Raw genomic sequence first — 27,363 nt, 5'->3', positions numbered from 1 at the left:
ACGCTGAAAACAACCATAAAAACATTCCTGCTGGGGCAAGTTTTTTTTATGAATGGAATTTTTCCTTCCCCGACTTTCCCCTTTTTGTGAATGAAAAACAACTGGAAACGTACTAGGGAAAACCCTTGGGATTCTCAAGCGCAGATTGGCTAAAATAATGCAAGCTCTGCCCTCTGTTGTTAAACGTTGAAACTGATTGGTTTGAATTTGCAGAGAGGTTTCATTCATAAGGAAGGACAAAGAGAAGAAATTTGAGCTCTTGAAAGAGAAAATCCACCAATCAAAATCCATCAGACTAAGCGAACATCCGACAGCAAGTTAAAGTCAGCAGTATGATTTAGGAAAAGTGTTTTTTTCCCCTTTAATAAATGCACTGTGGCCATACATACACTGTGGCTATATCCCACTAAAATTAAAAAGTTGAGTTTTATTGCTGCCTGAAAATTTAAAAACTAACTTACAGTGATCCTGCAGAGAAAACGGTGTTAGAAATAACAGAAATTATAATGACAAGCTAAATTAATTAAAACAAATATGTTTTACAGTCTGTAACATCACTTAAATCTACATAGATAATATAAAACAATGTAAAGTTCAGATCAAGGCCAATGGTGAAGAATAACTCTTAGTCTATAGGCTACCAACATAAACGTGGCATGAATAGCCTACATCACTTAGTTGTCAGATTATCCGTGGAAAATGTTTTCACCCCACAAAATCCATTGCAAACTCTTAAGACAATAGCGTCTTGCCACAAATGAGGCAAAGAGCAGGTCTCGAGCTGTCCAAACTTTGATTTAGCAGAGACCATGTGTGTGTTTATACGCACGCTGGTGTTTTTTTGTGAATGGAGCTCATTACGTATGCAGCCTTCTCGCGCACCATTCACAAACTGCTGCTGCTGCTGCTGCCACTGTCCGTCTTCCTTCCCCTCTCAGTCTGCGTGGATCTCATTAAAACACAGCCTAAATGACCACAAACGGTTAAGGCATGGATTATAAGATGGATGGATATCTGGACCAGCAAGTGCCTTATACTTTAGCTAATGTGAGTAGCCTATGGCTTTATTCACTTCAAAGCTTCGTTGCGCTTCACGCGGGGATGTTGTGCTGTTTCTCTGTCGTCGTTGCATGTGATTTGTTTTAAACAAGCGCTTTTGGTTTGAAAATTGCTTTCAGTTTGGGCTGAAACAAAGTAAAACTGTAGCAAATAGCCTACTACGTATTCTATTTCTCCACATGTTGTAGCCTACGTTGTGCTCAAAAGGTAAAGTTTTTAATCCTTTCAGCAAAAGCTTTTCTCAAATTTGAATTCTTACTTGAAAGGAAATCACAACTTCCCCTTTCAGGATGTTTGAATTGTCAGTATTTTTTAATGTAAGAGGCAATGCACTGAATTAAGTTTTGATGTTGAATGGGCATCATCCTAAACTAACCTATGACAAAAAAAAAAAAGTAGTCTTAACAGTATCCTGTGTTTTTGTACCTTTGTCATAGTGCATTGTAACAATAATCACTTTTAATATTTCTTAATTTTTTTTTTACATCTCTATAGTTGGTTCTAAAATAAATATCCACCCTTTTCATTATGAAGTTACACTTTTCTTCGCTGTGTGCATGTATTTTTCACTTACATAATGTTGTTTCTGTTTTGTAGAGGTCGCAAGGAAATGGGCCCCTAAATAGACTGTTGATGGCGACGAAAAGGAAATACATGGACACCGAATTACCCCCTCAGGAATCTGAAGGTAAAGTAACAAGCAAGTTTAATAAATTTGATATTTTGTTTTATCTACACTGTACCTACAATAGTCAGGACGGTATCATTAAAAAGACAGATTTTACAAGTGAATGAGTTCATATATTTTAATATGAGTTAATATACGTTGAACTTATTTTTCTTATATTTAGATAAATACATTAAAAAAATTAATAAATATTTGTAATTCATAAAAGAATAGATCAGCGTGATAATGACTGTTTCTTTTTTAGATCTCTTTCAGGATTTAAGCCAACTTCAGGAGACATGGCTCACCGAAGGTATGCGCCCATTCTAAGCATTTATTGTGTCTATATTGTAATAAATATGTCCCTCTAGTGGCAATGGGCTAGGAAATGTCACATGAGGACATGCTATAGCAAGTGCACTCAGTGAGATTTACACAAAAACAATAGGTAGACTATTCAGACTGGGATGGCTTATTTGCCCAAATAAGGCAGAACAGCAGTTACAAATAATTCATGTTTTCAATTTAGAAGTTTAGAAACAATAATCTTTTTAATATGCGTGATACAGTATTTAAGGCCTGGATTTTACGATTCATTTTGATGTACACCAGGACAATCGTCGTGTCAACATAATAGTAGCAAATATGTTGCTTGTGATAAGTGTACAAAAATGCCTTGATTGCACAATGCTGCTGGTTACATTTTATAGAAAAATCCTGACAAAGGCTCTTAAAGCCAGTACACCCAGGCTAAGCAAACAAACAGCATCAAAGCTAGACAGTCAGGAGGCAAATAGTTGAAATGAACCCTGCCAGAAACAATTTACTGTGTACATGTCAGAGTGTGGAGAACACAAAGGCTGCTCTCAATGAGACCGGGTGGCTGGAACCCTGCTGTTTTGAATGAATTATACATCTGTCCCATAGCAGCAAACCCTCATATGTATTTTAGGATAATAATTAAGAGGTGAAATGAATGCAATTTTAAAAATTATTTTGTGCACATTTAGCTTATAGAGTGAAAATATTTAGCTTTAGTGAGAATGTTAATCCATCATTTTATCTTATGCTCATATCCGAAATTAAAACAGCCTGGTTGTAATTGCATACAGTTAAGATGAGATGGCATATGGCAAATATGGGATCCAAGATCCAAGGAATGAATAAGGGAGATAACACAATAAAAGGACAGTATTAGGACATTAACATTTAGTCTGGAATACCTCAAAAAGTACATCATGTCCATGGTCAAACCACAGTTCTCAATATAGGCCTACTGTGTCATCCTCAGAGCTATCTGCTATTATTATGCAGGGTGAAACTGTGAACTTCACACATCAGTCAGCAGACAGAGAGGAGGCAATGACCATAAACTAGAAACAATAGAGAATCATCACTGACTCCACAAGTATACACAGAAATTTAACAGGTGAAGCACAATCGCTTGTATTCCTCAGTTGTAGTTCGCTTCGGGTCATTCAGTGTCTGCTAAATGAGTAGAAAAGGAGTGACACTTTAGCTGCAATGAAGTTTGAACACAATTATTTTAGTGTTTTGAGAGTACAGACTCAGAATAAGAACAACTTTATTGGTCACACACACTTGCTTTTTAAAAGCAGCTAAAATTGTTGCTGGCCATGAACTTTTTCACCCCTTTCATCTGGTTGGAGGGAAAGGCTTATAATCAGGTGACTATGATGAGTAATTCATCATATTGTTTAAACAACCACCGCTGCAGGGATTTTGCACTTTAAAGGGAAAGATTAAACATTGAAGGAACCCAAAAGTTGTTAATAGAAAAGCTTGTCCAGTCATGTGAGTATTCTTTACATTTTAAGACAGACCGCCTGTCTCCTCCCAGGATATGCCAAAAAAAAAAAAAAAAGTCATTCAGGTTCCCTCAAAGAAAAAAGGAAACATGTCTCCATGCATGCACAGACAGACTTTGGTCTTGTGCTGACTTGCATTTCAAAGCCCTTGACAAGATATTCCTGGAAGCTCATTGACACACACACACACACACACACACACACACACACACACACACACACACACACACACACACACACACACACACACACACACACACACACACACACACACACACACACACACACACACACACACACACACACACACACACACACACTCCAACAAATCGGTTGGTTTCAATTAAAGAGCTTGAGGGACTCACATTAAACTAATTTTTTTTTATCGGTCTTAAAATTGCGTGTGTTCCTTTTCAAAAAACTTTAACATGTCTAAATGATTTATTGCATGATCTGGTGGGCCAAATAGTGGCTTCAGCTTTGTCTCATAAAAACAGCCTTACTAATCTTCCTCAGGGCAGAAAAGAAGAAAACTTAAATGGCTCTAATATAATTACAGTATAGCAACAGGATAAGAGCAGCATCTATGAAATTAATGTAATTTATTTGAGCATGCTCAAAGGGGCATCAGTACTGTTTCCGTCACACAGGAAGTGCCAGATTAATGTTAAAGAGATGGATTTAAATCTCCCATCGTTCTGTTTTTTGTTTATGGTTGGCTGGCTGAAAGGGGAGAAGGAATATGTCCAAGAAAAAAGGAGTATGTTGAAGTTTCAAGCGTCTCTGTAATACACTAGTCCACATGACTAGCTACTGCATGTCAGAAATAAAAAAGAACAGTGGACATAAGAGGAAGAACTTATGTTTCTTTTACTCGTGTCTTTATTGAGCCAAAAACAATGAAAATCTTTATAATAATTACATTTTTTAGCACTACATTTATCTATTTTTATTATTATTATTTATTATCATTATTAAAAGCCAATTTCAGGGCAAATATTTGGTGGTGCTTAGGGAAGTTGGTTTGAAATAGAGCTGAGAATAAAGGCCTGTTCACACCAAGGACAATAACGTTAAAGATATAGGTCTAAAAATTGTTCTACATATAAAAGAAACCGCAACTATAAAAAAGAAGAAAAAAAGAAGAGCAATATGACTATGACAGGAAATTCAAGCTGCTTTATTTAAAGGCAACTCAATGTGGCTACTTCTATTTATTATTTTATTTATAAACATAATAAAAGTGACTTGTCGTGCCTTTTTGTCCAACTGTATTGAGTGACAATCCTTGGAATGATATTTCATTATTGAACCAGTTTACAAATTCACAAATCCACAAAAAGTAGAGTCAGCAAAACCACATATTATTATTAGTACCCTTTATGGGACATTATTGATTGTTACTGTACATTATTATGTAATCGGTATGCAAGACATATCCATTGCTTTCGTTTGTGTCTGGAGATTTCACCCAGCACAAGCTTTAAAGAAACACACAGCCATTTAAAGCTCAACAGAATCTATTTGCATTTAATTTGTCTATAAACACCTAGGAAATGACTGTACTCAATGCCAGGCACATTAATCTTCTAATCGTACGGACGCCAAAACTTCAACGGGAAGAAAAGGTTCAAAGCAGTCTTTTCCTTGTCGGAGGCTCATTAAACTTTAGGAACTGCACTCTTCTTCTATACTTTCCCTTGCCCTTATCTTCTCTATTCTTTTTCTTGCTCCCTTTCTCTCCACAAACACTTGCATGACCTTAAAAGCCAGCGTTCAAAGACTTCAAAGCAGGTGATGAATTCCAGAACACTTCACCAAGCAGAGCTCATCAACATTGTCTGAGAATGTCCTTCAGTTTGTTTTTTCTATGTGCGCAGACAGAGACATTTAGTATTAACGCTACACTGCTACATTTGATTTCTTCTGAATCGGTTCTTATTCTGTTAAAACATGCTTACGATGGATAAGCGAGGTAATTGGCTACATCAGCTTGAACGTCTGTAAATCCATCAGCAGGGTCGGGCTAGAGTGTTGGTGATGAGTAGGGGGAGGACATCACATCTTGTGGTCTGACATTGATCACCATTTTATGTTTGAATAAGGTCTGTATGATACAGATGTGTGGGAGTGCTGGACATGCAAGTTTTAAACCCAGTTAATTTTAAAATCAGCATTTTTATTTTTGATAATTAGGTTGCAGGTGTAGCATAAACGCTTTAAACTCAAGATTTCTGTCGCCTTTATCTACAAATCACTGCCTGTTATTTTCGGTTGATGTTAACCTGTAGAATTAAAAGAGAACTGTATCACTTAATTAACAATCTATCTAACATGTATTTAAAATATTTTTTTTCTGCTTTTTTCACTTAAGAACTAAGGGTACGTTTACACGACAACAATGTAAAATTCTTTTGCCATTGACGAAAACGTAAAAAAAACGCTGTATTTTGCATGCCAGACCAGTAGTTGATGATGTCACTTTGTAAAGAAACACTACGCGCCTGTAGGCTGAACACAATAGGCATGTGCATTATCGTTTTAACGCATTTGTTTTTTTTAAAGAATTACTGTACATTGAGACCATAACGGTATCATTTTCAAAAACTCGTTTTCATGCCGCCAAACCATGCGTTGTCGTGTAAATTAATGGCCAAAATGCATAAAATCCTAGAAAAAGCTCTGCTCCTTCAATAAAAAATAGATTCAATAATTTTTTTATATTAACATAGGTAAAGCTGAAGCAGTAAGAAATACAAGTAAAAAAGAAGCAAAAAATACAAATACAAAAAGAAGCAGAGAGCAAATTTTGATCGAAGAGTAATAATAGCCCATCTACTGTTCATCTGATGGAATTCAGTAATCAAGATATCTGTACACACACACTCAGTGGTGATATTGATCTGCTGCCTGTGGAAAAGTGCTGGCACATGGAAAAGTGGAGGTGAAGGTCACGGGCTGTACTGAGGCAGTAACTCAGGTTTCACATGCAGGGATGATGAAGGGATACATCTAGGCTAATGGACAGCCCATCCCTTCATCAAATCACAATGTCCATTTAGGCTATGTGTGCTTAAGAAAAAATACTTGGTTTGAAGACATATTTTGAGTCTGATCTCTGAGTCAACAACGCAAAAATTACGAAACACAGGAAACCATCAATAACATTTGAACCCTTATGGTCTGTTTGTGGTCAGAGAGAGAAACCCCAAATTGGTCAAACATCATTAAAGTATGAGGTTGATACTAAATTATGGTTTAATTATACTAAAGTATAGTTATTTATAAATTTAAATTACTTTTTCATTTTTGTTTTAATTCATTTATATTTTCCACAAATTCCCCCCAAACAGAAACAGTGCTTCTAGAATCAATACTAGTTCTATTTAGTAAAAAAGTGCATCTCTACTTTGTGGTACAACTTCAGTAATATACTGGGTTTCAGAGGAACTTCATAAAAGAATATATAGAGAAAAAAAAAAACTATTTGAAATTGTCATTATATAGTAATAATGCTTATTTTAATGTTTTGGTGGTCTCTGCAGCTCAAGTTCCTGACAACGATGAGCAGTTTGTTCCTGACTTCCACTCAGAGAACTGTAAGTACAGCATCCCTTTTGATTTACGTCTTAAGCATGAACATTTCTGAACTTGAAACCCGAGAGGGTGAAAGAAATGACAAAAACAAAAAGATAAAGAAAAGGAAGTAGGTTTGTCCTCCAATTATTTGTCCAAAAAGTGACTGATTGACAAACTGCTGGAGGCTGAGGCGTGGACTTTTTCAGGAGAACAGTCCCGTTCTCATGCTCTCTGTAACAGAAACACTCGATTCATAACCTGCTACGCTTACACTGACGCATTTAGATGTTCATACTAAAGAGCACCTTCCATTTGCATGTGTCTGAAAGACTCAATTGAGCAGCCAAGGAAGCCGGTTAAAGATCATTCATGAGTCAAGCACAAAGATTCCCTTTTTGTGTCCGTCAGAGGTGTAAATGGGAAAGCAAATTCCTGTATCGCGCAATGCAAAGGCCACCTTTTCAACTGCTTTCCTCATTTTGTTGTGTCTCCTGTCAATGGCGTGCCGGGCTTTGTGGTGTGCGCTCTTAAACACTTCCCCTTGAACCTTTTGTTGGAGCCATTCACAACATATTGGGTTGGGCCTTTACCACTCTGTTATGGTGACATTTTTTTCAAAGGTTGCAAAGTTTATGGTATAGTCATAGATCTTGTTTTTTTCAGTAACACGAACTGGTCCGTGGCTTCCTAAAAGACCCCAATCCGAAAACTCATGTGTGCAAACAGTGCTATAGTACCCCATTCTAGATCTGACCTCAAGTGACAGATGCTCCCCATAACATATTGTTCTTGTCTGTTGTGCAACAATGAGGGGGGAGGAAGTGGAGATGAACTCTGGGGCAGGAAAGGGTCATGTCTACTTAACCCCATCAGGACATAACCAATCACCACTGCTCTTTGCCATTGACAGCCTTTCCTATACTCACAGAGGAGATGGGAGTTCAGGCTGACAGGCCTGTCACATTAGTTAAGTGGAGCAAAGCTTTGACTGACAGCAACACCCGCCCTTTCATTTAGACGTAATGGAGTAATAACTCACGAATTGGTCGGCGTTTGAGGTCGCTCGTTGAAAAAAATACTTGAGTTGAGAAGGCAGCTGTAATAAACATATTCTCCCACGTTTACGGTCTCTATGGTGTGGGTCATGCCACCAGCTAAGATCCAAACACAGCCTCCTCCCTATCGATTGGCTAGGTTCAAACTCACTAAGATTAGCATGACACTCAGGTGAGTCAGATGTTTTGCTAAACTGTGCCAGCATGTTATGTTTCATAACTGTCTCTTGGCCTTTTGTCTGTAAACACATAAGGGAAAACAAGAGACATAAAGCCAAGAGTTCGGTTGTTTTGCCAGTCAAGTTGTTTCCAGTCTGGGCACGACCGCAAGTCTGTGACTACGGGACAGAACGGAATGCCAGATTAAAGAAGTGGGGGAGGTGCTGGACATGCTGTTGTGCAACACCTGCACATCTGGAAAATCTATTCCCATCCCTTTCGTTTTTCCACATTGAGAGTCTCCATTTGGCGTAACTGTGACCTCTTGTTTGTCATTATTAGAGATGGAACTCAGTTATTTGGTTGAACGGTTCTACTTGGTTCATAAACTTGGGCTATAAATGTGAACATGTCTAGTTTGACTAGTTAGGGAATCATTAGCACATTAAATGCTTTAAAATGACTCCTCTAGGGTTTAAACTAGACAGTGCAGAGAGGCCACAGACAATGAATAAGAACAACAGATCACAAAGTAAACACCAAACTTCTCATAAATTGTAATAAAATAAAATTGTACATTTTGTCTTTTATTATTCGTCAAATAATAATTGTGAACATTTACATTTTTTACATGTAAATAAAGCAAGCCCTTTATCCCCCCCCCCCCCCCCCCCCCTTTTCAGTTTTCCGGGTGGAAATAAAACAAGTTACTTAAGATTGTTTTTATTTATTATTTTACTTATTGACCTTGTAATTTTTCCACTTATGTCTATGAAATATATTTTTTCACCACAAAAATTGTTAATATATATTTCAAATATCTTTTTACTATAGATTAGTACAAGGAGTTTTCCTCCTGTAATTGCACTCAACGGACAGGATTCTTTCTCTCCTTTCTCTCATTCATGAAAATGCCCAAGAAAAGAACTGACTCCACCCTCATGGTTCCTTTTTCTGAATGGAGGTTTTAACCCCACCCCCATCCTGTTTCCCCTCCAACTGTACTGAAATGTGATAATTTTAGGCTGCCTTTTCTCTCCCGTTCTCTCCGTCTCAACACTGAGTGTTCCAAGATGTGAGTTAATCCTGCAAATGCTGTGTTGTGAGAGCCATTGTTTGGTTTTGTGCCTTGTAGTAATTATATAGGAAGTTGTGGCTATAAATCCAGTTCCAGAAAAGAGAACTCTACAGTAAAAAGGACAAGAGAGATGAAAACGCAAGAGATGTGCAAGGGGATTTCTAAATTTACAGTCCCAAGCTTTGTTTGTATTGCGTTCCCCTTCCGTTAGCTCTCTCGGCGTGTCTGATATATCACTGGATCGTGCTGTCGTGCTCGCCCTCCCGCCCCTTCTCAAACAAAATATGCAGCTCTACAGCTTTCGGCTTTCCAAAATACAGCTGCTATGCAACAAAGTCTGCAAAAACATCCTCAAGAGTGCCAGAAATGTACAGAGACCAGTCATTCTACCCCATAGAGGGGGCCAGGCTTTCCTCTTTCACTAACTTTTTGCAGAGAAACGAGCCACACGCGTACACACACACCGACACACGCGCACATTTAAGCCCCACGTTTTTTATGAATGGGCTGGTTGTGAGGGACTGGCTGAGGCAGCACATTAAGAGAAAACGGAATCTCCATTCATGATTTGGACTGACTGAGAGCTGCGCTCAACACAGCCGTTACAGAGATGTTTTTCCTCTACCTCTTCTTTCTTCACCCTCTTTCTCTCGCTCTCCTTTTGCTCCTTTTCATTCTTTCCTTGAGCTTTTTCTTCTTTGTCTTTGTTGCTTGTTCTTTAAATTTTTCTTCTCTTTTTTTGTCACTCGTTGTCTTTTTCTTTCCTTTTTTGCTCTCTCTTTCACAATTTGCTCTTTAGCTTGCTCCGTTTTTTAAGGCATCACAATACTTGTATGTTATAATTATTTAATGCCTTAGTTACAATGAACTGTAGCTTAATTTTATTTATTAACATATATTAATCTCAGTTCATGGTCATTTATAAATACAGGACTGTTCCAAAGTTTGTGGTCAGTGAGATTTTTTTTAAAGAAATTTGTTTTTTTTTTCAGCAAAGATGCATTCAATTGTTCAAAAGTATCAGACTGTAAACATGTATAATGTTACAAAATACTTCTATTATGCTAAATGCTGTTCTTTTGAACTTTCTATACTCCAAACAATCCCGAGAACTAAAGTAGCCTATCACAGTTTCCAGAAAAAAATTGAGCAGCACAACTGTTTTCAAAATTGATAATAAGAATAACCAAATTAGCATATTAGAATGATTTCTGAAGGATCATGTGACACTGAAGACAGATGATGCTTAAAATTCAGCTTTGCAATCGCAGGAATAAATTACATTTGAAAATATATTAAAATAGAAACAGTTATTTTAAATTGTAATAATATTTCACCATATTATTGTTTTTACTGTTAAATGTAGCTTTGGTATGCATAAGAGACATGATTAACCAAGATTAATAAATTAGTATTGTGTGTAGTTTATAGTATCAATGTTCTTTAAATGATGTTTTAAAGATGTTTTTGTAAGTGGATACCATAAGTACATAGTATAAGAATATGAATTTGGAAGCTTGTGCCCCGGTCTGCTACAAGTTATAACATCTACTTCACAGGGTGAGGTATGGCCGCCAAGGCATTGAATGGACAGTAGTGTGTATTTTACTGAATTGTGAGGACAGAAGCAACAGGGCCAACACTCTAAACATACCCAGGAAATTGTCTTTTCTCTCTGCTCACAAAGAGGTGCTCTTTTCCTCCCTTCTCCTGCTGATAGAAAAGAAACTGAGGTGGGGGGCTAATGATAACATAAAACATTTGTAACATAACATACACATGTCCACACACAACAGAGATTTCCAGCACACTGAGACAGACAGTGTTTGGAGACACTGAGCCTTTTCAAGCTAAATAGTGCAAGTCATTGCTGGTCTAAATCACTTCGTTCAGTTCATTGTTTCAGCATAATCTTACGGCAGTTCTGCTGAAATGCAACGCGCCATGTCTCGTATTGAAAAAGCAATGATGGATCTATTGATCCAGGGTGATCTCAGGAGTAGATCAGGCACCTTAAGAAAAAAAGCTTGAGTGTTTCTTTATCTCTCCTTGTATAATTATGATATCAGCCCAGATGGGACTCAGAGAGACGAGTCTCGGTAGAAATGTATTTCTCACCGGCTTGACAGAAATTCAATGAGCATGTGTTATCTCCCTTCGGAGATAAAAACGTCTCTCTCTACACATCTCCATTCTCTACAGAGTTCATTATATAATTTCTGCAATGAGCAGAAAATCAATATATGCATTAAACATTAAGAGCGGGCTGCAATATAGTGATGGCTGATGAATGTGAGGTTGAGAGTTTGATTACTCTTTCCACATGAACGCACGCGTAAAACACTATCATGTTGCCATGGATGACATCATTCTATTGCGTTTACAGATTATGGTCCTCCACCTTTCGCATTTTCACTTTCATCTATGTTTTTCCTAAGTTAATCTTTTGGTAATGGTAAAATATAGCTTAATGATTCATTTTTAAAGGCGGATGGTGCATTTCTTTTATTAGTATAGGGTATCATAGGGTTTCATTGGAAAAAAATGAATCCAATCATAAAGGGAAGTGATACCGTGAACAGAAAAGTGTCGATGCCATTCATACGTCTTCAGCCAGTCTCATCCACACCCAATCACGATGTGACATTTACTACTCACACTAAACACTAAACACTATCCAAAAAATGTGTTTTCAAACGAAGGACGTATTGAGAGCACACAATTTTAGCTTCACACGAGACTCAAATTATCCTGTCATTCAAGTTTTTCAACAATTTTGAGCTACCAATAGCTGTCTGATACTCAAAAGGGAAGTTCCTGACACTCTGAAGTGACAGTCAAACCCAAGAAAGCATTTTTTTATGGAAAACCCCTGGCCAATCACCATCTGAGAGAAGCCAGAACTTCCTTTTTTTTGTTTGCGTTCTCTTGCTTGCAATCTCTTTCATTCTGATCGTCTTGACATGGACACCACATGTCAGCCATGTGTTGCTGTACTGTAATGTGATGACAGCATTGTTTCTGCAAAATCTCTAGCTGAAAGAACAGTCTTTTCTATTATTCTTGTGCCCGGACTTTCCAATGATCATTTTAATGATGGTGGATTTATATAAACCTCCTCAAATTAAAAAAAGAACCATTTAAAATAGCTTTTTTTCTACTAAAACCAAAAACAACTCCGTATCTTTGTATTGTTCACCAAGCCATTTTACACACTACCAAAAAGGGGTCAGTAAAATGTTTTACATTTATTCAGAAGGGACATATTAAATTAATCATGTGTTAGTAAAAAATAAATTTATAATGTTACAAATTATTTCTGTTTCAAATAAATGCTGTTCTTTTAAACTTTGTTTAAAAGCGTATCACAGTTTCCACAAAAATATTAATAGCATAACTGTTAATTAATAAATGTTACTTGAGCATATTAGAATGATTTCTGAAGGATCATGTGAAACTGAAGACTGAATGACTGCTGAAAACTCAACTTTGCAATCAAAGGAGTAAATTACATTTTAAAATGTATTAAAATAGTTATTTTAAATTGCAATATTTAACACTATTACTGTTTTACAGTATATTTTTGATCAAATAAATGCAGCCTTGGTGCACATAAGAGACTTTTTTTCTAAAACACATTTAAAAATCTATATGATTGTTTGGGTACGTTTACACGACAATGATACAAAAAACGAAAAGGTTTTTCTTTAGTTTTTTTCGCGTACAGAGAAAACGACTAAAAAGGCTGTATTATGCATGTCAGGCCAGTAGTTGGTGATGTCACTTTGTAAAGAAAAACCAAGCGTGTGACGTCACCATTTTCACAAATTCGTGTTGTTGTAGTTTACATGGAGACGATAACGGTATCGTTTTCCACCTGCACTTTGAATCCCGTTTTCAATAGTTTATGTTTTCAGGCCCCTAAAATGCCGTTGTCGTGACTCGTGTAAATGAACAGCCAAAACATAAAAAGCTTTCCGTTTTTAGTTGAAAACGGGGTCATGTAAATAGCCCCTTAGACAAAATAGTTTAGAATATTATTATTGGCCATAAAAGTACCTTAAGCACTGCAATGTCTACAATAGGGGTCGTTGTTTAACTATAATTCGGTTTTGACATTCCCAAATTAATTATTATATGAGTGACATTCTGTTTTGCGATGCTGTCACTTTTATTTCAATTAAACACTTGATGTACTTCCTATGACAGGCTGTACTTAAAAGGAAACAAGCAAGCTTTGAGAGCTGTTTTAAGTGGGATGACCAAAATCAATACTGCCATTTCAACCTTTAAGCCATTCAGACATAATTGGCATCCTTGTTGTTCTTATTGATTTGTCACTGTTGGTCTCAAATGGACAGTAGGAAGCCAGGTGGCATCTCTTGACTGACAGTCAGGCAGACTGTTATCATAATCTAAGATCCGATTTCATCACAACATCAGCTCATATATCAAATGCGCATGAAAGATTCGTTCACATTACACCAGACTAAAGCAATACGATAATCCTTTGTTCTGTGTTTTTTATCCAACAGACTTTGCATAAAGGCTCGTTCTGCTCAGGATTAGTGTTTTATCTGACGACAGTCACATTCCTCTGGTACGATATGAAAGGTTTAGAGTCTTGAGATATTATTACTCAAACTTTAGCTCATTGTACCTGTTGAGTTGATATGGTTGGCCTCAACTTTAGCTGTCATAAGCTGAATATTTCCAGGATGTGAGCCTGACATGAATATACAATACTGTCCAGATGATCAGTAGAGTTATGGTTTAAACAAAGCTGTCCTGCCTTAAGAGTGACTGAAATCAGATTTTCTTTATCCAAAGCACTGCTCAAACACTCCCGATTTCAACAATGGTACTTTTATTCTAAATACATTTACTAGTGATTACTTGTACTTTAACAGTCTCCGAGGACGATCCCCAAGAGCTCTTGGCTAAAGCCACCATACCTCCATCTGTCACAGCTGGTAGATCTTTTTTTTGTTTGGGGCAGGGGGGTATCGGGGTCCTGAGATTTGTTTGTGGTCGGAGTTGACTGAATGGCCCTCCATAATGATCCCCTACTTCCTAAAGCACTCAACCATGACCATCACCTTTCACCCCTTATCCTCTTCATTGAATCGTGCTATTTACATATGTAAAGTCCAGCTCTCACCTCTATCCCAGCCTGTCTCTAAAGGCTCATCCTGAATGGAGACACTCTTGTCGTTTAGGTACAATGCTACTGGTTTTTCACACATAGATGTAGCTTGAAGGGAGGTGTGAATGTTAAATGCACTCGTTTGTAGGAGAGCATTATTTAAATCTACATGTAGCCAGACTCATAGCCTTATGTGGCAGATTACATTCACCAGAGGCGTCAAACTCATTTTAGGTCAAGGGCCAGAATTCTCATTCTTTTTTTTTTCTTTTTCAAAACTTTAATGTTTAAAGAAAACATGCCATTCATGCTTTTCTTGAGGATAAGATTTACAGAATAAACGTTGTGTTTTAATAATATTAGGATAAAACAAAAGGGAGCACATATCATTTATTAATTTCCCTAATCAGAGACTTTAAAATTAATATAGGGCCTATTATTAAAATTTGTCATTTAGAGACATTTAATGAAAAAAAAACTGTTCTAGGCTGAATAACTTCAGCATACTTTAAAAAGCCATGCAAAACCAAACATTGGAAAAAAAGACTAAACTTGTTTTAATTCCAGTCCAATTAGTCCAACAATATTTTTGATAATTGAAGTCATTATATGAAGTCAGAAATTAAGTCAATGGAGACTTTGATGAGTTGATTGAGTCGATGAAGACTCAATGAAGAAATATGAAGACTTTTATGTCAAATATGAAGTCATTATATATATAAATATATTGCCTTTTCACTCTTTCTTGATCACTGCCTACGTTATAAAGACCAGAACACACATACGTTCCCAACCCTCTTTTTTTTTTTCTCGAGAAACAAAACCTAAGAAATATGAGTGGTTTTAGGGAACACTGATGTAACCTTCACACGAATCGCCAGGAGTGAAAGCAGAAACTAAGAGCTTTAGGCAAATTACACCAAATAAAGACCAAGAGCTTCCTTCATTGTCAGATCTCTGTTTACTCGACTGCCATCAGTCTGTAAACTCAGGGAGATTAAACGACCGACGGATATGTCTTGACAATGTTACACGTTCCCGAGGTGTCCCCTTTTGAAATCCTCGTTCGGTGCTTCATCCCATTTTAGTGTATTTAGAGAGGAATGATTCATTACATTAATAGAGTGGTTTTAGTGTCTACAGTGATTTTATGTTCGTAATGAATTTCTAAAAGAACTTGCAGCCTTATTGATCAAATGAGCAGACCATTATAAAAGCATAGTATTGATATAAGATTATTTTTCAATCTGTCAAATCTATAAATATTTTATATTCAATTGACATTTATTTTTATAGCGCTTTTCACAATACATATCGTTTCAAAGTAGCTTTACAGAAAATCCATGTGTCTACATTACAATTTAGAGTGATCTGTTATCAGAGGTCACTGTGTCCAAGTAATCCATTTCAGAAATGTATATACAAAACACGCAGTTAGCGTTTAGAGTCTGTATACATGCAGACTCATTACTCATTCTGTTCAGATTTCGTATCTTTCTCTTTCGATTTAAGTATTGCCTTTGAGATGGCAGGACACTGTGCTGCTGTCCCTTACGAAAAAGAAGTAGGGTACAGTTGAGGCACTTTTTGCATTTTGAGTTTTCACACAAAAATAGATACTGAAGAGAAGTGAATTTCCACATGACATGCCACATGACATTTCATTAGCTTGTAGACTAAGATATTATCAATCAATAATACCCATAAGTAGTTTATATTTTCCACAATTAGCTCATAAAAATAAGTTGCTTTTTGCCTCAACTGTACCCATATGTGGTACAGTTGAGACAGTACCATGGTAGGCTACAGTTGAGACACCCATTTTTAATGATGTAAAGGTAACTAAACGTTCATTGCAAATATAATAAATAAAGACAAATAAAGAAAAAACAATTGGGCAACATGTTTGTTTATTTATCCATTTAAAAATTCATTAATTTTATTTAAATTAGCACTGGTTAAATCTATAAAACAGGAACAATTTTTTTATATATGCATTAATAATACACAGTTTAAATATCTCAAATATCAAATTTTATTTTCATTTGCGTCCTATGCTGGCTAATTACGACGTTAAACCTGTTATCATAACACTGAACAACTGAACAGCGTGTTTCGTAATAGAACTCTATCGCGGGGTACAGTTGGTACACGTGTGTCTCAACTGTCCCCCGCTGGCCATCTCGCACATTTCTCCAGATTTTGCAGTGACCTTGCATGACACAATATCACGAAATAGGCTATGTCAGTTTTTTAGGGCACAAAATAACGTTTGTGATGATACCAGTTACGTTTAACAGTCACATAAGGATAATTCATTGTGGAGTGAAGTGAACTTCTTACCTTAGAAAAAAACACTTTTGCCGATATCTTCGGATCGGAGATTCGTCCGTTGTTCAAAATCCCACGATCAAAGAGGAGATTAATGTGCACAGCAAATATCACAACTTGTGCTTGCTGCACGCAAATTATTTAAGGTGTCTCAACTGTACACATGTCTCAACTACAGTCTACCCTATACTTCAAATTAATTTTATGAAGTATACTTAAGTAATGTCCAAGTATATGTTAAGTATACTTTATGTAGTAAGTATACTAATATCAATGTGTACTTATAGTAAACTTGTAGGTGTACTATTTCAATACTGCTTGGGATTAAATTGGCCCACTTTTAGTATATAAAAGTATACGTTTAAGTAGGCTACTATAAGTGTAACAGTAGTAAACTTTTAGTACACAACTAGGTTTCTCGTAATGCATCTGTACTACAAGTAAACTTATAAGTATACTAGTAGTTTACTATGTTAATACAAGTAGTACATCTTTTAGTTTATGAAAGTACATACTGAAGTGTAGCCTATTCTCAGTAAACTATTAGTTTAGTGGTTTATACTAGTCTACTATACATAACATTATACTTATAGTTTACTATTTATATATTAGTTTTGCAATTGCCGTATATTTTTTTTTATACTTGAATAATACCTTGACTGTAGGCCTACTTTAATTTTTAAAACATATTATTAGCTTCATGCATCCTTTTTTATCAACACTTGAATGTCGGTAAGTTTTATAAAGAAAGGCAACATTTTAAACAAAAAAGTTGAGAAAATCACATTTTTGTCAAAGACTAACGTTAGGCCTTGATCAGATTCAGAACAATGATCAAAACACAGAATGGAGTAGATCGAGTCCAACACCCCCACAGTTTACAGAAGTTTTCGATTCATTTTATTTGGTAACATTAAGCAGTTTTAATTTACATGCTGTTTAATTTTTGATGGTCACGTTATTTTACATTTGCGTGAGCAATCTTCTATCACTTATTTCAGCTTCTTCTTCTCCTGTGTTTTAATCCAGAGATACTGTAAAAGATGTGTCATAGCGCCCCCTACCGTATAACAGTGAAAACATGGATAGCTGGAAAATTGTGCAATGGTGAGGAAAGAGTAAAGTAGAATTTAAGTAAATTCTTATGTACACTACCTGTAGACTAGCCTACACAAAAATTCAGATACACAGAATTAGAAACATATCGGTTTATATCAATATTCTAATCAATATTTTCAAACAATGTAAGTTTCATAAGACTGTTTATGAAAAACTAACTACAAGCCAATTATACTCAGACTTTTCTCTCAGTATAAGTCAAGTACACCTCAGTGTAATTTTAAGTATATTTCTGAGAAGTACATAAAAATATATTTTTGAGAAGTATTTAAAATGTAGACTGAAAGTATACTTTCTTATCTTTAGTTTAAAAGAAGTAGCCTATACCAATAGAACACTTGAATAAACTTCTTTTTCGTAAGGGGTGTTACAGTATTGGAAGGCCTTTCCCCCATTTTTTTCTTGTTTTTGTGAATGAAATATGCAATTACCTGGGCTTGGGTTTCAGCAGTGCCTGTTCTGTCAGGTCTGCGCCCACGACAAATCAACACATAAACAGCCATAAACACAGAGCTGCAGCTCAGCTGGAAGAGCACAGCTGCTGCTGTTTACCCTGAGCGGCCCAGAAAAACATCCTGTACCGTGCCGTCTTTGAGCCTGGCTGCTCCCCTCCAATAATAAACAGCACTGCGGTTTAGACCCAGACCCCACGCATGCTGGGCGGCTCCTCTGCTACTCCTCAACTAAATGCCAAAATCTCTAAAAGCTGGACTGAAGAAACAGAAAAAAATCTTATGTAAATGACCATCTGTTGATGTGTTTATAAAAGACATACACATTTAACCGCAGCCAATGAATGTTCTGTGCTATGAAAGTAAAATGATTATGTCCACTTTTCAATATTGATTAATGGAAGTGATTTTAAAGTTACTTTTTAATGCCAGTGGATGTTTATAATTTACTTTAAAGTCAAGTCTAGGAGACAATAGCCTGGTTTCACAGACAGACCTTAGATTAAGTCAGGATTAGGCCTTAGTTTAATTTGGACATTAGCTTTTATAAACTTGCCTTAAAAAAACATTACTGTTATTAATCTTGAGACAAAACAATAGCACGGACATATTTTAAGATATGCCAGTGCAAGTTGCTTTCAGTTAAACCAGCTCAAACATTTTAGCATTTTAGTCTGGGACTAGGCTTAAGCCTTGTCTGGGAAACCGGGGGAATACGTTTTGTGCGTCAACTATGGTGGAGTTAAGCGATAACATTTGCATGATCTACTGCCCTTATATGGCTAAGGACAAACTAAGCCCTTTAAAGTAATTGGAATACAAAAATGTGTATCTTTACTCTAGATTGTATACTCTTGTTGTATTTTTAGAACAGTGTGTCATTTCTCTAAACAGGAATTGACTATAATGTTGTTCATTAATGAACCTGTTTCTGTGTATCGCAGCAGTGGCATTCCACAGCCCGCCTGTGAAGATTAAGAAAGAGCCTCAAAGTCCAGGTTCAGACCCCAGCCAGTCTTGCAGCCACAAGCAGAGCTTCAGCTACCCCAATGGAGAGCAGTGCCTTTACACCAGGTCAGTCAAAAGCCGGATGCTGTTGCTAGATGCCTGTCACACGATTTGACACTTTTATGACTTAAACAGGTGTTTCTTCGTCTATGGGCTCTTTAGGCCTTATGGACAATAGGCACAGAAAATAGATTCTTAAAACACACATTTCACACTATAATGCAGGTTCCTCATATCCGGCCCCGGGGTTCACTGCCCTGCAGAGTTTAGCTCCAACCCTAATCAAAGACATATGAGCAACCTTATCAAGGTCTTTAGAGTTAATTACAAGTTTGATCAGGGTTTGAGCTAAACTCTGAACAGTGGCCCGCCAAGGCCGGATTTGAGGAACTCTGCTATAAATGTCTTAATCTATATATCAATATACATTGTCTTAACAGTAAACTTTTTTATTAAAAACTTGTCTTGCAATTAAATACATTTTTTTACACACACAATTGTAGATAGCAACAGGGAGAGATTTTTTGTAGAAAATTATTAGAATGATAATCTTTTTTTTACATAAATATTGAAATAGTTTATTATTGCTCCACTCTTTAAGGTAATTTAAAAATTAAAAATCAATATTTTATTTAGCATTTGCATATTTTAATAATGAAAGTCTCATGCGTAAAGCAAAAGTAAAATCTATACGTACAATTTTATGGTTTTAATGTGGCTTTATTTAAAGAGAAAAAAATCTTAATACAAATCTACCCCAGAGATATAAAAGTGTTCATAGTCGACGATAAATCAATACATGATCTAAAACTAAAGAAATGCATTGTTGATTATGAAAGTGTCTGTGTGCCCTGCAGTGCCTATGAGCAGAAGAGAGCAGCTGTGGCAGCAACAACAGCATCAGCAGGAGGATCTAAGAGCTCTTGTCCAGGGACACCCATGTCCCCTATGCAGCATTACTCCCCTAAACCAACAGTGGGAACTCGTCCGGAGTCAGGGTACATGAATTCACCCTCAGCCAGCCAATCCCACGCCTGCCACAGCCACAGTTACCCCATGAACCCCAGGTAACAACAATAATAAAGAATGTGTAGGTGTGTCTACTTTTGAGGAATTTGACTGCATGATATATCTGTACCATATCAGTTATGGGCTGATAAACTAAAATCAGGGATTTTGATGCTATATGTAAATCCATTTAGATATTTAATTGAGAATGGTTTACATTTACATAAAAAAAGGTGGTTAAATTTAATAGCACTGTTAAATGTAATATTTTTTAAGATGTGTAATCTGATTTTAATATCAGTGCACATTTTTGACTAGTAGCGTTTATTACATTTTATAATAAAAATCAAAAGAGAACCGTTAAAGAAAGCATACTTGCATTGTAACAGCGTTTTTAAGAACCTGTGTGATAATCAAAGCTCAATTTTCCCTCCCAGTTCCAGGTTCCCTTCCGGCTCTGCAGAGATGTGCCCACCATTCTCTTCCCAAGGCCAGGCCCTGCAGCGCATGCATCCGACCCACACCAGCGGGGGCGGAGGCGGCAGTTACCATAGGCAACACTCTGACCCCTGCTTGCCTTATCCTCCTCAGCAGAACTTCAAGCAGGAGTACCTGGACCCTCTGTACGACCGAGTGGCCCAAATGGCCGCGACACATCCTCAGAGGTTTCCCCCTGCCCATATGATGGTCAAACAGGAACCCACTGACTACACTTACGAACCTGGTAAGCGAGTCAAAAAACATTCTGATGAAACAAAGTGAATTAATTTGCTTTGAAATGGTGTCTTCTTTCCTCTCTCTTCCTGAATAATTAAACCACATTAGGCCACTAATGTAAACAGTAAATTGGTTGACGAACTGAAAAGTCTCTTTTTTAAAAGAGATTTTGTTTGTTCTTCTCTGCTTCCACATCCACTGACACTTTGCAAAGGTCTCAACAATGTTTCTGTACTTCTCCCTGTCCTGCTCCTTCACCCCTCCCCTTCTGCCTGTGTTCTTTTAGAGGGAGGGAGGCATAGGAATTTCATTGAGAAAATGGAGGGCACTGGAAAGACTAGAATCCCCAGCGGAGCGCTCGCGGGTGTAGGGTTGCAGCAGCGGCTTCCTTTTTCTGCAGGCAGATGAACTCATAATGGAAAAATGAGCGTAGCCTCAGTAACCTGAGCCTGTGCGCTGGCTTGGTCGAGCGAGCGGGAGGTGTGTGTGTGTGGGGGGGGGATGTGTTGTAGCCGGGGGACTCAGGCCATAGACTCACAACACAGGGGAACTCACCTCCTCCCACTCGACTTAGCGACTGACACAGGGTCGAAACACAACACCCTACGCAGGTCCAACTTATCAGTGCTCTGTGAAAGACTACAAACAACACTGATCTAACAAACATTGCACATAGATGAGCATAAATAACAAAGTTACCGGTTCAACGGATTCTTTAAATGGAAAAAGATACAAGCATGACCTTTTCTGGGTTCTTTTGTTCCCTCCTCGTTTTGAGGTAGGCCTGCAAGTTGTCTTTTTTGTGCCTGTGTTGTTTCGGTTAACACAAACTAAAACTGTTAAAAATAGTTTTCTGTAATTGAAATAAAGCTGAAATCAAACAATATAAAAATTAGCTGAAGTACTAAAATGACTAAAATTGAAATAAAAACTAATTAAATCTAAAGCAGTATAAAAATAATAATACTAAAATAACACTGTTTGGTACTAATGCCACTGAGAAAGGCTGATACTACTCAGATTCATACATGCTGATTTGTGGCAACTTTGGATGCGATAGTCTGGAACAAAAGAATGTTTGTGTGAGGGTAGACCGCCATATCTGAGGTGGAGTACAGCGTGTTATCAGTAGATTCATCCCTGCCCAGGCCGCCGCTCTGCTACAGACATATGCCAACATCAATATGAAACCAAAACCATGAAGAAGAGACACAAAGGCAAAAAGAAGGCAAAAAGTACATATTATAATAGTAATATTATTATTTTTATAATTATTATTATTATTTCCCCTTCCATACTGAACTACGTTTCTTAAAAGCTTGAGCTAAGTTGATCGTAGAGATCACTAGTGGCAACGGTCTCCACGATCAATTTGGGCTCACGATGCTCACAACCCAGTTTGTTTCAGAAGGGGTCCAGTGACAGTGTTTCAGTTGTTAATGGAATAATTTACAGCCCGATAGCTCTGTCAACAGTGACATTCATTTGAGCTCTATCATGTATGAGAAAAGTGCCATTGTCCCTCAGAGCTCTTTCTCCCCTGTGACATCTTATCATAGCCTCTGCCACTGCATTCTCCAGCCATGAATCATGGCTCCACCTCACAAACTAACCGTTTCTTATTTATCCAGTACATATAGAAGGAAAGAGGGGAGGAGGGGGGTGGCTACGACAGTTATAAAGCTGATTCTGGCTTCCTGTAGTACTGTGCAAGATCCACTGCTCTTTACTGCCTAAAAATAAAGCTGCCGACAGGTGATATTATGACAAATGACTTTATGAGAAATGGACCTTTTGTCCTTGCAGCACTCAGTGGCAGAGGTTATCAAATCTGCAGATGCACCAGCCTCACACCCTACAGAAATAGTGCCTAAAGAGGACTAGCAATGATTAGCTGGGTTCTCAAACATTGTGAGCTGCCTCGCTGCCGACTGCCTATATAGGCAGCTTCCTCCTAAGGCAGCAGAACCACAACATACCCTCATAAGCGACTGTTTTGGAATTCTCTATAGGCCACGGATCACACAAATAGTGCTTCATAGAGTAGAGCAACTTGAAACTGACTTCAGTAGTGATAATGGTGATACATGCTTGAGGGTTTGAATGTTTGAAAGTAAAGAATTTAAGACATAAATATTAATTTTGTAACTTGTAGTGTAAGAAAAAGATGTGTTATAGAATAATAATAAATTATTATTAATGTGTCAAATTATTGAATTATTAAATATCTTAGTGGGTACTTCAAGTAAATATTTTACATATGGCTGACAAAATTTTTTGGGAACCTTGGCACTAACATAAAAATCCATAGCACACAAACACTGGGTAAAATAAATCATTTTTAATTACACTGAATATTTTTGATCGGTACCTTTCAGGTTCAAAGTGCTACTTTATATAAAAACAACATTTGTTTAGTCTTGTCCACCAACTTGGATATATTTTTTCACCCATCGCAATTCTGAAATTGCCTTCTTTTCAGTATTAAGTAAAACATGTTTATTTTAAATCAACTAGTGTGTTATCTTAGATTTTTTTCACTTGTTTATATGCATTCTGAGATGCATTCTGTGTAGTCTGTGAAGAATATGTGATGCTGCCTTAGAATTTGGCTAAAGCTGGGTATCTTAGGAGGCAACATAATCAAGATGATTACCAGGCCTTAAAATACTGCCTATATGCATATAGGTTTTGAAATCATTTGCATGCTCTCACTGAGGGTCACAAGTTTGTGTTTGCCCCACAGATGTGCCTGGTTGCCCATCCATGTACCATCACAATGAGGGCTACCCCAACCCACAGCACAACAGTGAAGGTAAGGACATCTAGAACATGCTGCTCTAGTATGGTTCTTGTACATTTCACACACTCACAACACGTCAGGATTGGCCGGTACTGTGCGGTCACTGGCTAACCAGGCCAGAGGGGCCGTGTTTCTGTTGGCATGGACATTTGCTTCTCCCTTGCCTAAAGAATTCCAGGGTAAATATTACTACTGGAAAAGACGAGTATTTTTCCTGGAGTGAAGAAAAATAATCTTTCTCTCCGCTCGCTGCATTTGCAGCACCATTTTGGGTATTTTTCAGTTGTTAGCTGATCTCTGTAATGAGCCATTAGATACAATGTAGTTCCTTTCAAGTGTACATAACTGAATAATAATAATGATCAAGAGTCCATGTTTCTCATTATAAGAATTCATGAATATCAATTGAAAAACAGTTACTTTATTCATAGATCTCAATTTGAAAAGTCAAACAGGATAATGCTTGTTATTATTAATGACTGCCATTAATAGATTAGCACAGTATAACTTGAGGATACAGAACGTGTCAGATCCTTTTTGTGTCCACATTAAACCAGTGTACTAATTATTCCCATGTCCTGTCCTCAGGCTACATATTTGAAAATGATTCCCGTGTCGTTCCTGAGAAATTTGAAAGTAAGTCTCACTTGTCCAGATGTTATTTTCTTTCAACTATATTAATTTCAAATACAAATAGACTCTTCAAATGCCAATCTCAGACAATGAAATGAAGTGATGTAATTAAAACACATGGGGTCCAAAAGTCTGAGACCACTACTGAAAATGCATTTATTTATTTAAATAACCATTACAATTGTATTCTTAGCAGCATCACAATTAGAATGTAAATTTTAATTAAAAAGTTAATATGAATTTTAATATTTGTTTTGTCCCCCAGCACTCCACAAGTTTGTGTAAAACCTGATGATCATGTTCTCTAGCATTCAGTGATCCAAAGTATCTGACCATCTGTACAGTCACATGATCCCAGATTTGATTATTTTCTGAACTTGAAATAGTGCAGATTCCTAAATGTTTCTTATCCATTTGATCTCATAACATTTCTTCAACATTCTAAAACTTTGTTTATTGGGTTTAAATTAGATTCTCAATCTTAGATTTTCAGTGTGCTCTCCAACGTTTGGACCACACTGTATAAATGTTCAAATCCTTATCACCTTGTGTCTTATGTTAGATAAAACAGTTGTTAGATCTAACTGTTATCTATAGATAAATTAATGGACAATCTGTTTGCGTGTGTTCAGGTGAGGTGAAGCAGGAAGGGGGCGGTGTATTTCGTGAGGGTGCTCCATATCAGCGCCGTGGCTCACTGCAGCTCTGGCAGTTTTTGGTAGCCCTACTCGACGACCCCGGCAATGCGCACTTCATCGCATGGACCGGCCGTGGCATGGAATTTAAACTCATTGAGCCAGAGGAGGTAAACATAAAGCTTTTAAGAGTTATCAGGAGGCAAAATATGATTTTTATCCAGTAAAGCAATTGATCATACAAAGATCTAAGAGGAAAATATGAATATTGGGTGTTTTAGATCAATTCGATGCAGTGTTTATTCAGCTTTCCCAAACTGTAGAGAGAATAACAATGAGTTTCAGAGATTTGTTTGCGATCAGCTCACACTTCCCCAGGGTCTAAGAACACATCCACACAATGCCAGTTTTCCATTAGCTGCCATGCATTATTTACCCCACTTAACAGCATAGTGAAATAAAATGGCTCCATTACCAAATATTACAACCTTCCATTTTGCCGGAGTCTAAGCACACCGCAGTGGTCGAGACAAGAGCGTTAACCTCCTATTGTCTGTGGTCAGTAGACGGCTAAATGGAATGACTCAGCAAACTATCATGCAGAGATGCATCCATCAGTTCTGCTCAACTGTACGCATGAATCATTCATCATAAACCAAAGTTTTACCATCGAAATAAAAGCGTACAGTCAAACAAACAATCAGTTCCTCAAATGTCAGCAGACCCACAAGTTTATTGGCCCAAGATTGAGCAACTGTTTTTCTCAAGGACCCTCAAGTTGAACCTTGAAGTTTAGGATAAATGAGTATTTCATCTAGGTTTGACAACTAGCAGTTTGTGCTAAGCGCCGTGTGGTGTTTTTTGTTATAGTTTAGTGGTAACTTGGTTATATAAAGGGGAACTGCATTATTTTGTTGGGACTCGCCCTTCCTTTTCATAGTTCAGCTGTTGTACAGTCACCAAGGACCTCTTGTGCTCAGATTAAGGCACTGCAGTACAGTCCTTTCCTGCTCTTATGGTTTGTATTGTCTTATTTTGATACTCTAGGTGGCAAGACTCTGGGGGATGCAGAAGAATCGTCCTGCCATGAATTACGACAAACTGAGTCGCTCTTTGCGCTACTATTATGAGAAAGGAATTATGCAAAAGGTATTGTTGTCGCATCATCATATTTTATGGTTTCCCAAGCTATTTTTTCCCCACTTCAACCCGCACATTGAGTTGACACTGACTTTATAATAATAGCCAAATTTCAAAATTAGCCTTTAAGGATTCAAATGTTCCTACACTTTCTGAAATGTATATTTCATTAGATAAAGTAATGTTGTTTCTTTTTGACACCAGAAGAAGCACACTCTACATTTCAAAGACAATATTACAAAATTAAATTAAATCTAGGTGTATATTTCTAAAGTATGTTTGTGCAACATTTGAAAATTCATTGCATTTATAAACTATAGAGCCCAAACAGATTTTTTTGTGTGGAAGATTACTTGTGTATTAACCGGATACTTCAATGTTGTTATTAAGATGTTAAAAGGGGGTCCAATTAATATTATTTTTGATTAAGAAATATTTAATTATTATTGTAAGTAGTATTATTTAATTACTCTTTTTTTTTTCCCCCAGGTGGCGGGTGAGCGTTATGTTTACAAATTTGTGTGTGAGCCGGAAGCACTGATATCCTTGGCTTTTCCTGACAATCAGCGGCCAAGTCTGAAGGCAGAATTTGAGCGCTACGTCAATGAGGAGGACACGGTGCCGCTGTCTCACCTCGATGAGGGAGCGTCTTACCCTCCCGAACCAGCTGCCACCAACATGGGCCCTCAGTCCTACTCCAAAGGCTACATGTACTAATGCCACGATATTCTCCCAAGTTCCTCATCCCAGTTTACTACCCGCTGCACCTATTGCACATGCCCACCCCATCCACTTGTATATAAGGTTATGTTTTGTTTTTTTGATTAAATTAATCTCATTAGGGACTCTGCATTCCTCTCACTTCTGAGGCCTATCTAATCTAAACACATTACTGTGGTTCAAGAGATTGCTTAATAAAGACCCAATATTACTACTATACCACGA

General features: G+C 37.2%; 1 protein-coding gene across 1 annotated transcript; it reads left to right on the top strand.

Annotated features, from left to right (window-relative positions):
• Positions 1 to 778: 778 nt before the first annotated feature.
• etv4 (ETS variant transcription factor 4) lies at positions 779 to 27,363 on the top strand. Its single transcript, XM_077200737.1, has 12 exons — positions 779 to 1,047; positions 1,657 to 1,747; positions 1,992 to 2,039; positions 7,101 to 7,154; positions 19,419 to 19,548; positions 20,340 to 20,549; positions 20,928 to 21,214; positions 23,954 to 24,022; positions 24,599 to 24,646; positions 25,276 to 25,448; positions 26,326 to 26,427; positions 26,908 to 27,363. The coding sequence occupies exons 1-12, from the start codon at positions 991 to 993 to the stop codon at positions 27,133 to 27,135; spliced, it is 1,497 nt and encodes a 498-aa protein (XP_077056852.1). The 5' UTR covers positions 779 to 990; the 3' UTR covers positions 27,136 to 27,363.

This window comes from Siphateles boraxobius, unplaced genomic scaffold, assembly GCF_051911475.1.
Source record: "Siphateles boraxobius isolate OS27281-9 unplaced genomic scaffold, OSU_SipBor_1 46, whole genome shotgun sequence".
Taxonomy (NCBI): domain Eukaryota; kingdom Metazoa; phylum Chordata; class Actinopteri; order Cypriniformes; family Leuciscidae; genus Siphateles; species Siphateles boraxobius.
The sequence above is the reverse complement of the archived record's forward strand: the minus strand, read 5'-3'. Positions and strand labels throughout refer to the sequence as shown.